We start from the raw sequence: 13,075 nt of genomic DNA, 5'->3' as shown, positions 1-13,075 counted from the left end.
CAAATATTTTCTAATCAAAATACCCTTATGAGGATGAGCTTATATCTCCTCAAATACACTAACGTGTGAAGATGTATAAAGGTGATCTGGTTAAAAAAAATGACTCTATTTGTTAGACAAAAATAAACGTTAGGAGAAGTCAGTAATAAACCAACCAAATGGTATATATGAATTCTCATTTAATAATTTTGCTGCTAATAGCAAATTAATGGATTTTGATTAATAAATATGTCTATTTGTTAGATGGAAATAAACATCAAGAGTGCCATATATAATTTTCTAAATTACAAATAGGTCAATATATAATTACACAAAATTTAGAGAGAGAACATTGCAATTATTCTTTGAATTTATTCGTATTGCCTGTCTGACAACCTTTACATGTAACGTGATTTACGAGTAATTATCACAAAAACAGAAAAACATGATTTATGCCTTAGAACTTATCCGACGAAAAGTTAATTTAATTCCTGATATATTTGTCAAATTATGCTCTCAAATTGGATTATATTTCAGAAAAGTTTAATAAAAGGAGCATTATGTGACATAAATTTTCGTAACTAGAAAAGTGGTGGCGGTGTTATTTCGACAAAAACTTTAAAAAAACAAAAAAACTTAGAACAAAGGCATACTGTTGGACCTGGATTTGGATAAGTGAACATATCCCATGTAAAACACGATCATAATTATTGTTGTTTCCCAAGATTCAGACAGCAAACAAGAGGAGAAAATAAGCTACAGATGTAATTCGAAGAAACTCAGTTTGGACTCGAAAAGAAACCACATAGCCATGGCTAAATTTTATTATTCTCATATTTACCTATAGAATGTACAGTGCTTTTTATTATTAAGCACTTCCCAATAGCAGATTCTCTCTGTTCCACGTAAAAAGGGAAGACAAAATTTTGTTATAGATGATTCCGCGATTTACATGTAATAGCCCACATCGTACCACCAACGATTTATACACATATGAACAAATTGTTGGAAGCATTCCAATTTCCTTTCCTGATTAACTACAATCATGATCTTGATCAACCTTGATTACTCTGGTGTTATATGAACCGCAGAAGCCGCACTTATGATATAGCCAATGAAATGGTGCTGTTCCTTTTCTATCACAGTCATTGCATAAGATATCCTGCGTAGGGAAGATTTGGTTCTTCATCATTTGTGCCAAAGGGAATGGCTGAATGAAAATGAAATACAGAGATTGATGCTTACCTGACATCGATTTCTATATTCTTCTGGAAGCACCTCCGAAGCCATTAAACCATCAAGCATGCCGAAGTAGACCTGGATAGGAGAGCAGCTTTCTTAGTAATCCAAATGCCTCAAAAATGGTACAAATTGTTTTTCATGTATAGAGATGGAAACACGTGCTCTACTCATCCATATTGCCCATACTAGCAACAGGTCAGACAGAAACATTTGTATCCACGGATAGGATACAGGACTACATAAAAGAGCCAAACAGCATACAGAGGAAGAAAAGATGTAATGCAGGCAAAAATATGGAGTATAATGGCACAAGCATATAAAATTTTTTCTTCGATTTTAAGATTCTGCAGATTAAATGGAAGAGTTCATCCTTACCGACATATCTCCCATTGACTTGCTGCAAACGGGACAGATGTAATGTGTGCATGCATATGCCTGGTACAAGCGAGAGAAGATAAATAGAGGTATCAGTATGGATGAATTGCATAATTCAAGAGTGCAAGTGAGTTCGAAAAAACAGAAAACAGAACAGACCTGGAAACAAGCAGAATGCATGTAATGACCACATGGCAGAGCCCTCACAGCTGTACTTGATGTAAACAAAAAGTCACAGCATATGGGGCAGTTAGTTTCCAGACCCTTTTCCCAGCACTTGTGAACTGATAGTTTCATGGCTAAGCAACAATTGCAGGTCATGCAATGGAAGAAATCTATACCAAGTCCTTTTCCCACACGGCACAAATTGCAGAAAGGGCAATGATAGACTTCCCTGAAAAAACACAGAAATTGAAGAAAAATATGGCTAGAGTTTAAATCAGGAGAAAGAGATCTCATGAAAAGTTACCGTTCATCATCAAAGAATTTACAGCTGCTGCAATAGTATTTCGCCATTGGAAGCCCATTGCAAGAAGGGGTTGAGCAAACTGGCCCAACAGGCTGAATTTGTAGGCAATTCATGCACATCATTTCGGATGTTGCTTTCCTGCAAGATAACAAAATGTTCAGGGCTAAAATATAGGGAAGAGATCTAGGGACAAAGTAATCAATTCTCTAAGAGTTACCTATCCATTGAATGGTCACTGACTTCGTCATGGCAGAACCTGCATGCAAATAACTTGCCACAACAAGCAGCACGAAGTTTGCAGTTCCTTTTATAATGCTCACATCCAAAGATTTTTTTCTCAGGATCACGAAACGATGGGGAGCGTCCAAGTAAATCTTCACCTTCGTCAGCTTTACCAGTTCTTGATTGTGAATATTTCTGCTGAGAAGCTATCCACCGACTAAACAACAGTTACAGTGACCGGGTAAGTTAAATGTGCTAAGGCAATAAGAACCAATGTGAAAATATTGGGCTCCAAAACAACAGAAGCTAGTAAGAGAGTGGTACCTGGTCATTAGATTTTGAATAAGGTAGGCTTTCCTTCTTGGATCAAGAGTTGAATCACGAGAGACCTTCCTTATCTCTGATTCAAGCTCATTTTGGTTCATGCGGAATATATCTTTCCACCCAGGCTTAAACGTATGATCACTTTGGTCCATAGATTCATGTATATCATAACCTGAAAATGGTATATAATGCTTATGAAGCATCAGACTATCACATTGGTAAACATTTCTTACTAGTAACAAACAATACAGTTGACTTAGTACGGAAAAGTGCAAGGACAGACTAATGTGTCACAAGTACCTTGTGAGATACTACTTTCTGATGTGGACACGTGTGTCGATGCTGCTGGAGTCCCTTCCCACCATTCATCAAGCCACTCGCTGAACATTGTGTTCTTAGTTGCATTCTTCCATGTGTCCATCATTTTATTTTGCTCTTCATGAGTAAGAGCAGATGTTACCCAAGGCAGCATTGATTGAAGCACCTCTGCTCCTGTTGTCCCAATTATGCGGCCAACAATTTTGTCTTGCTCCTCAACAGAAAAATGTCTGTCAAACAGTGGCCAAAGTTCAACCTCTTCCCGCATAACATGATGATCTAAAGTTACTTTAATGGATTTGCACATGCCCTGAATCTTTGTTGCCAGCTCATTATACTTTCTCAAACAATCAACACCAGTTAAGGAACCAGAGGAACTTTCACCCAAATTTCCAGCCACATTTTTTGCGTTCAAACTCTCATGAAGCTGAGAAAGCTCATCTAGCGCAGAAGAGATATCCTCGAAGAGTTCTTCTTCCTGCTTGTGATCCAAGGTGTAAGAATGGCTAACATTATGAAGTGTTTCCTTGGACTCTAAGGCAGGGAATACAATATCATCCTCTGCATTGCTATGAGCTCTGTATAAGCCCCATAAAAGACGAAATCTACCACTGAACTGTCTGAGGAAAGTTTCATCACAATCACCAAGTTTCCCAGATTCAACATCTAGAAATTCCAAATCTTTCCGGATTGCTTTGTGAAATTTAAAGATGTTATCAATTGGTCGTGTTGTAAGACCACAAGTACTGGAGCTATTATCCGTTTCCCAGCTGAAAAGACTGGAGTTGAGAGAAGGAGCGCTTGGACCAAAGGATAAAGAGCGCAAAGATTTTGCTACAGCAAGGGAACTCATTCCTAGATTATTGCTATTGACTCCTAGGCCAGGAACACAACAAGACTGGTTAGTGAGAGAAGCTTTTGCACTGCAAGCATTACTTTCCACTGAAGAGACTATGTTTCCCTGCTTTAGTGTCTCCTCACACTTATGTGCTAGTCCAAAAGTTGTACTTTCATTGGAAGTACTTGCACATGCACAGTAACGACAAGATCTGCCAACATGCTCTAGTGTTTCTTTGAGTTCCTTTGCAGGACAACAGCCAACTGCACTAGAAGACAAACACATTCTTCTAGGACTACCTTTGCATGCCCAGCCAGAGAACAAAGTAACCAGAGCAGTATCTGATGCCGGAGCTGCAATAAATAATTTGGTTAAGAGAAATCATAAGCATCAGCTTTTGGCACACAATAATCAATGGATAAGGAGCCACGAAGATTCAAAAGACAGCCACTGAGATGGTACCTGCCACATGCAGGTTATAAAGAAAGCCCCGAGCTTCTTCTTCACTCAGCGACCCAACCAACCAGGGCAAGACACACTCAATCAGTCTAAGTGGCATCACACACAAGCTCTGATAGAGAAGTTCTCGCTGCCGTCCAGGGCTGAAATGCTTCCTTGCAAGTGGAAGAACCTGTAATATAATTCAGTAAGACATCAAGAACCATATAAATAAAGTTTCACTGTTTCTACCCACTTTTATTAAACAGGCAAAAACGGATAGTGTAGTAGCAGACCTTCCAATTGATGTATGCATTCTATGTTTCACATATCATACTGTTCCCCGGTAAATTTGTTTCCTATTAAAGAGATTGTCCTTCTTGCCAATGCTACAACAGTATATATGCAAAGTGCAGACACAAACAACTAAGCAGTGAAACACAAACCTGATTCTCCTCATTGAGAAAATGCTTCTTTATGGTCTCCATTATATGATCAGCCTGTGAACATAATTCGGAATAAAATTCAGCAGATGAGTTGGCTCCCGCACTTTCAATACTTCCTATCAAGCATCTGAACTTGTCAAATTCACTCTCTTCTTCTGCATGCTCCTGGACAAAAGACATTTGTGCATCTACTGCAGGAAATATAACTTTGTCCTCAGCAATGCTGCAACGAAGTTAAAATGATTGTCAAGTCATCCTTCAAAAAAGATAATGATTCTCTGAAAACTAGCACAAATTGATTCGGGACACAAAATTGCGAACATTATACTATTTCTGTCGATGATACAGCTGATCAATCAAGGAAAAATTGATTCAAGAAATAAATTACCATCTCCTAGAGCACGTAAATTATGAGATCTGTACTCTTCTCGAGAACGTAAACTACAATGGCAAACCACTGAGGACATTTTCACTGTAGAGAAATAGGTATGAAAAAAATATGCCTCAATTACATTCCAGCCCCAAACTACCAAACAGTCCAAATTTACGCAGAACTTGATTAGTAAAAGAAATTAGAATATAAAACAGCAAGGCTCAAAGCATTTCGAGAAAAGTACCTATGGAAAATACAGACTTCAGCTATAAATTGCAGCCTCTTATTAAAGGCAGATAAGTCAGAGAAATCTCCAGTTAACTTTATACTTCTAGCTGCTTCAGCTATGTCATTCAGTTCCTTTTCGATAGCCTTATGCCAATGCAATATATCATCCACCGGATGATATAGTGAGGAGCTGGTAGCATTACAATCAGACAGTGGAAGATCACTTTGAGCAGACCGTGAAAATTCACAAGAACAATGTCCATTCTCATTTTCACTAGAAAGTCTAGGTACATCCTCACAGCGTTTACGCTTGTTGCTCATCCTTAGCCCATCCATCCAGTTGAATATAATCTTCATTAAGAACAAGAAAGACAGGTCAGAACACAGGATCAGCAAGTGTTTCACGAGTGCTTCCACTCAATGAACCTAACCTGTTGAAGCAGCCTTTCGTCCGGGATTATTCTCTGCAAGCATTTACGCATATCCTGCCGTTCATCTGCTGAAATTGATGATGAAAGCCATGGCAGGAATTCTGCCATCATATTTACAGGAATACTGCACAAGAATTGCCACACTAATGATGCCTGCTCCTCGAATGAGAACTTCTCACGAAGCAAGGGGAAGACCTGGCAAGTGAAAAAGAACATACAGGTCTTAAACCAGGAAAATGAGTACCTTAAATAGACCATAAGAATGATCTCAGGCCCAAAGTTGCATCAGACATAAGATGATGAAGGTGTTGATTCAAAAATCTAGCCTATGCATGCTGAAAGTATAAACTGCATATAGGTCGTCTAATAAGATCTCCTGTTGAGTGGACTGTGGGCCAAACAAACTTCGATGTTTTACTATAAAAATGAGCTTCCATCGCCTCCTAGCTTATAAAATAATATCTTATTTTAATACAGACAAAACATTCATAATTTGGCATTCTGGATGCAGTTGTTATTTGCTCCTGTTTAATACTTTGAATTTTCTGCTAAATAAGAGGTCAAAGGCACTTTAGAGAAACAGACACGGAGGACAGGGTTTTCGAAAGTGACGCCAGGGAACTGAAGGGAAGAGTCAGTGCTGCATATTCAGATTTGCATCCACCAAACAAGGAATATTTTTAGAGGACCAAACTAATTTTAGATAAAGCCACAAAATAAACCCCAGAGTTGAGAGTGGATATTGTTCTTTGTGGCCTACAAGCTGCTTGAAATGCAAAGACCATTAGTCCAACACAAAAATAGAATTTGTTGATTGTCCATTCCGAACAATCCACCCTAGCTCCTGACACGCCTTAACCCATTGCCTTGAATCATCAACAAAGTAGTTGGCCATGATGACTCTGGCTGAGGGGTAAATAACTTTAAGTCTACATGCTACAAATGGTATGGGGTATAACGACCTTTTAATTTTTGGATTCTATAATGTGACCCCAACAAGGCGATTGCTTACGACAAGCACCTTTTGAGAAGCAGTCCTGCCTTTCTTAGGTCTAACATGACATTTGGACATGTAGCTCCACCTATAACGACAAATACGACGCACTTCTTCCATCTCACATGTGGCAGTAGTGTGGATGTGTTATTCATCCTGCAGGGCACCAAAGGCCACATATTTGCAGCCAGAGGAGATATTTTTGTTCTATTGAAGATCCTTCAAACGCACTGCTTTGTAGCAAACATACTTGTATATGGTCATCAGACAAGGAAATGAAGAAGAAAGATCAACACTAAACCTGCTCCTCTTCCTTGGACATGTGCTGACTGATGGATGTTTGAAGTGCTCCAGTACAAGAGGCCAACTCTCTCTTGTAGCTTTCCTCATTTTCCATATCACTTCGAAGCAATGTAAACAGCTGATCGAAAAGCACACTTTCCCCTTCATGCTCAAGGGAATAAGTCCGTGCCACATTCTTCACACGGATATCAAGCGCAGGAAATATAACCTGCCATTACGAATATGAAAGGCTTTTTAATGATTATCTTGTACATTCTCCTATTTTACAATGAGACTAATTAAGGAAATTATTAAGGAACTGGAGGCACATAAGATGCACAGGAGATTCCCTCAGTCATTATTAAAAGTGTAATATTATCAGTTGGGAAGAGGTGCACAATGAAAATCAGGTTAGGTGTATGTGTGTGTTAATGAAGTAATGCTTGCACAGTTTAATATTTGATCCTCATGGCATCATCAGATGTAAGATTTTTATTATGAGCTCCTAAATGACATTCTGAGTAATCATGCAATTTGCTCCATGCTGTAGAAACACTGACCTTCAGATTAGAAAGTTGACGACCAAAAACATACTTTTAAACCCTCCCCCCCCCCCAAAGTCAGCAGGAAGAAGACATCGGGAGCTTACATGGACATTAAGAAAGTTCAGGACCAAAATGTATATTCAACAATGAGCTTAGCATTCGTGGCACACCAGAGGGGTAAAGAAAAATTGAACCTCATAAAATGCTAAATATCTCCAAAAACATCCTGAATCTAGTAATTTTCCATGGATAGAAGATATTATATCACACACAGAATGCACGCCCATAAAACTTCAGAAAGCACATAGCTCCACCATGAAGAAGCGTGTTACATACTAATGATCGGTAGGAACACTTTTGCAAGGAAAAATACTTTCCCAACTTTGCTTTCAAACAGCCACCAGTATTCACGAAATAGGAATCAGTAAGAATTGCAGTTATATCGTCCCTATTTCTCAAAAGGATTATCTTTCTGAGGCTCAAAGCCCATGTATTATCAACCGACACTCATGAGAAAAATTCATGATTAAACCAAAATGCAGATAACTTGCACTCTAGAATAGCTATAAAGAAACCGACAGTGCAAAAGTTGTCATTCAAAAAGAAAAACAACACCATCCAATAAAACTAATTAGCACAAGCTTCCATGAATCAGTTCCTTCGCTAATATGCATATAATCCTCATAATTCATTAAAAATAACAGAAATCAGGTAGCTAAAAGGAAAGACTTCACCCAAAAAGGAAAGTTGAAGTACCTAGAAATTCCTAGATTTTAAAAACTTTGAGCTCAAATGCTTAGACTGTTCCAACTAAATCAACAAAACACATACTACGGAGACTCACAAAAGTACCGCCCAATACTGAGACACAACCAAAAAAACCAAAGAGCACACAGGAGCACAAACCTCATCTTCGGCATTGCAGTGGTGTTTGTAAATCGACCTTAAGAAGTGGCACTTCTCCATCAACTGCTTGATGTCGCCGCCGCTTGTATTAGTCGCCAAAGCCAAGGCGGTCCTATGCAGGCCGTCCAGCTCCGTCCGAATCGCCTTATGGAAAAACAAAAAAATCCTAATCGGAGAAGAAAGCCTCAGCGCCGCAGCTGAGTGTCCGTTCTGATCCACCGGCGCCACCACCGGCTCAGCCGCCATCACCGTAACGCCACCGTTCTGTATCCCCGGCGTCGCCATCTCGTCATACACACGGAGCTGATTAAGCAAAAAGCCGGTCTCGTATAGGAAGGAAATTTTCTCCCCTTCTCGGGAATTTTTTCTCTCTCTAGGAGTTCTCTAATTTCTTTTTCTTTTATTTTGGTTTCTGTAAGAAGAAATGAAGGGAGAAATTAGTGATGGATAATGGGCAGGAAATTTATTAGTTGGACACGTGGCGGCTGAGATTTAAGGGCGGTGACGTGGATGTAAATGGACACGTCAGCGGATGGGTGGTGGCTTTGTCGAATGTGCATGGCACGTGAGAGGAGAGGGGAAGTACGTGGCGTGAGTGAGTTGAGGAAATTGGTAGGGAAGAAGACTGAAGATGAAGTGATGATGTAGGGGACATAAACATTTAATTACACTTTAGAATTAATTAAACTTAGTAGTTTGAAAATATAAAATTACACCTTTTACAAAAAAAAATTAAAACTATACTTTTGTTTCATTTATTATCTACATCTGGCTCCCTTTTATCATGATTTGAATAAATTATACTTGCATTAGAAATTTTTTTGCATAAATTTTTAATTTTATCCATCATTTAATAATCTTATATATTTTTTTGTACTTATAAATGATAAATATAATATATATATATATGTGAGTAAAATTAATATTATTATATTTTGATTAAATATTTAGTTAATTAAAATCGATATTATTTGGAGTATACATACCAATCGAGTATACTTTATTTGTTAATTTTTTTTTAACAACTATAATACAAATATAATTTTTATATACAATTTTAGGTATAAATGTGCTTGAGATCTTTATGGAAAGTAGTTTAGAGTCTTTTATAAATATAGTATATAGTATATGCATTTCAAATGATGCCCGTCTTTTTCTCATACTAAATTTAGATAAATTGCTTTTCAGTTATGATTCATTACTAATTCCATCATTATTTTGCATACGATAATAGCGCTATCATTTTTCACTATAAAAAGTATTTATTTTTTCTATTTTAAATTATCAGATATTAAAATAGCTCGTTTAACTTTTAAATAAATACATTCACATAAAAGTCGATCATCAAATTACTCCAAAAAAAATAACAAAGTAGAAATATAAACTATAGCTATACAGCTAATTCATACGTCATATATCTTCGTGCATTGAAAAATAATTTTCTTTTTATTTTATAATTTCATTAGATGTGATCAAAATCTAACTTAAAATTTAAAAATTCGATTATCTAAAAAGAATTTAATAAAAAATAATAATGTCCGAAATCCTTAAAGATAAGTCCAAAGTTTCTTAAATCAACATAAAAAATAAAAAAGAAAAAAAAAAGATTGAATTGGAATTATGACATACTTTTGTACAACACGCATCTCTATTATCTTTGAAAAGTCCAAGTGACAAGACAAAATAGAAATGGTAATAGTGTAGTAGGCATATGCCAAATGTTAGGGTGGCATGCGACACATTCGTGCCCTCACACGTCCACCCCACCCCCAACCCCCCAACCACCTTCCCTTAGCTTCGGAGCGCTCTACCCCACCACGGCGGGACCACTCCCCATTTGACCTCAACATCCACGTAATTACCAAAATTAATAAGACTTCAACATCGATGTTGCCCGATTCTTCACTCTTTCTATAGAAACAAAAAAAAATACATTTTTCATGTAAGTGAGGGGGGAACTTTGGTATTTTTCATATTAAATCTGCAATTTCGGCTTATAATTTTAAAAATTGTGATAATTTGTCTTTCTTAATCAATTTAGACGAAAAAAATTACATCATCAATCATGTCAGCATCTAAATTGGGACTTTCGACGAATTTGATAATATGACATTTCAATATTTTCTTTTTAACTTGATGACTTATGATGTGGAATTTGGCCAAAAAACTAAAATCATCACAATTTTTAAAATTTTAAAATCAAATCACAAATTTTTAGACATGACCAAAATGGTCATCACCACTAATTTACAAAACTAAAATTGTAATATTCTTTCTTCTTACGCACGCAGCTGCACTTGGGGGACCGTTGCGCAGAAATGACGGGACACATCGGGCGTTGTCTTTAATTCGTGACTCTACCTCTATACATTACTCAATTTAAAATCAATTTCGAAAAGCCTCGACCTAAGGAAACAATGTTCGTTCTTTATTTTTAATGTTAGTAACAAACGTTGTATTTACATGCGACGGAGGGATACGGTGTGAGATGCGTGGCACCATATTTTAAAGGTAATTTCTATGTATAGAAGTCAACCTGTTTGAAGTTATGACGTGTAGGATACTTATGGATTATTCTTTTATGAATACTTTTGTAAATAATGACGCACGTTTGTTCAAATGTGACAAAAATAGTCATGTTGCATAATGTATTTTGATTATTTTTTTCAGAGAAAATATCTTGCGGGTTGTCGTGAATAAGAATAGTTTCCCACTGTAAATCTTACTTGTCGTAATCATAGTTTGTCGTCTTCTTGTGCCTCATCCTTTTCCTTCTTTATTTTGGTGGTTTGGTGACGGAAGTTTTTATTCAAATTAGATTTGATCGAATTAAATTAATTATAGAATAAGTATAATATTTGTTTTGTAATTGATTGTTGTTTTTGAATTGTTCACCAATCACACAACGAATGTATTGTACGAACCATATAATTGATTTAGATTCGAGCAAATTCAATTTGGATTAGGGTTTTCAGAAGGTGAGGACGATTTCCAAATTTGAACCTAAAACATGATTTTTTTTTTTTTAAATAAGCGTTTTTCTTGTAAAAAAGTGAGTGCGATTATTAAAGATGTCACTCACTTTGCTTAAAGGAGTAGTTTAGGCCTTGGTGCTTTGATATCTGTCCCACAAGCTAACTGCAAGTTGGAATACTGGAATTGTGAAGGGCAGATTTCATTGTGTACAAACATTGTTGTTTTGTCAGTGTGAAAGGCCATATTCTATTCACATATGACCGGACCCCCTCTACAAAGAGAGATCAGGAAAACCTATGTTCGATTTTGTTCCGTATTCATATCAAACTTCTAATAATCAAGCTCGTTTTAGGCTGTAGAAATATTAGTCGAGCACGATTAATTTTGTGTGAACCAATCATGAATGAACTGGTCCGGTAGAAAACTGGAGTTGAGCAAGCTCTTGATAGCCCGACTCTGAGCAAATTCAAGCACGTCAATGGTTCTTTTAGTTGTCCATTTTTGTTAGAAGTTGAACGAGAAGACGGTAAGTTGGTAATCTTCTTGAAAACTAGCTAAGTCTAGACTTTTGCAGCTATTTTCGGTGCAAATCTGAGTCATATACGTGAGGGTAGTCCACAAATGAGGTTTGAGGATCATTTTGAGTTCAGAATGAGTGGTTATAGAGGGGGACAAAGCAGGAGCAATATAGAAAGTGTGGCTCAATTTTGGTGGACCAATGCACCATTTAACTGCATCTTTTCTTGTATCCATGAAAACACAAAAGATCATATATCTGTAAATGGGTACAAGTGATTGAAAATCCAGTTATCCAGATGAAGTGAATAGACTAATGGAAATCCAGTCGGACATCACACTTCAGACAAAGGGCGAGTGATTTTTAGGCAACAATGTAGTAAGTGATCTCCACTTAAAGTTACCTGTTACATGCAGCAGTCATTGCATACTCTGAACATGAATACGATAATCCAACAAAATGGAGAACCAACTCAATAAACTGTTGAGAATGCCTTTATTGGACAAGAAACTTTTCCCCACACTTCTAGCCTGAATAATGCTCTAAGTTCATGTTCACTCTATATGATACACGGTTAAATTATATTTAACATCTTTAAGGTTACATCTAAATATACAAACACTTTATTTTTTTTAAAAAAAATTATAGATACACTTCTTTTTAGGGTGTTTGTGTAACATTAAATATGACATGTACTTGTGATTAGGAATATAATCTTTAGGGGTGTAATTATAATTTTTTTAAAAGTGAGGAAATATTAGCGTATTTGAACCTAATTTTAAGGGGCATGGATAATATACCTTATGCTGATGAGATGATCTGATGAAAACCTTTTAACAATATGGAACAAGAAAACGATTCCAAGAACTGTGATATAACAATTATCAATTGCTGAATTGATTTAAAAAAAAAAAAGAAGATGATAAATATTTTACGCAATTTCTTGACAGTGCTATTTTGTGGACTCAAATTTGCCCAAACAGGCCAAAGCCCAGACAGGGATTTGACCAAATAGCATGCTTATGATGGAAGATATCTGAAAGAGCAGCTCGCAGCATCCAAGCCCACCTCTGTAGACAATTGGACTGATGAACAGGGATGGATGAAATGATTATAATCATGGGCCTAAGAATTACTCTGCTGAATATTTAAGCAAGTTGTTCATCTTGCTT

The 13,075-nt window shown here is 36.8% G+C and overlaps 1 protein-coding gene across 1 annotated transcript; it reads right to left on the bottom strand.

The window, feature by feature from the left end:
* Positions 1-762: 762 nt before the first annotated feature.
* Positions 763-8,829, bottom strand: LOC105160721 (zinc finger protein BRUTUS). The gene is made up of 14 exons (XM_011078204.3): positions 8,411-8,829; positions 6,979-7,188; positions 5,684-5,878; positions 5,269-5,603; positions 4,652-4,874; positions 4,230-4,398; positions 2,912-4,120; positions 2,612-2,783; positions 2,283-2,504; positions 2,066-2,203; positions 1,756-1,990; positions 1,597-1,656; positions 1,225-1,296; positions 763-1,141 (listed from the first exon to the last, which is right to left on the bottom strand). Exons 1-14 carry the CDS (start codon positions 8,693-8,695, stop codon positions 1,013-1,015), a joined length of 3,654 nt encoding a protein of 1,217 aa, XP_011076506.1. The 5' UTR covers positions 8,696-8,829; the 3' UTR covers positions 763-1,012.
* Between the last annotated feature and the right edge of the window lie 4,246 nt (positions 8,830-13,075).

This window comes from Sesamum indicum, linkage group LG1 (assembly GCF_026168435.1).
Source record: "Sesamum indicum cultivar Baizhima isolate 11 linkage group LG1, ASM2616843v1, whole genome shotgun sequence".
Taxonomy (NCBI): domain Eukaryota; kingdom Viridiplantae; phylum Streptophyta; class Magnoliopsida; order Lamiales; family Pedaliaceae; genus Sesamum; species Sesamum indicum.
The sequence above is the reverse complement of the archived record's forward strand: the minus strand, read 5'-3'. Positions and strand labels throughout refer to the sequence as shown.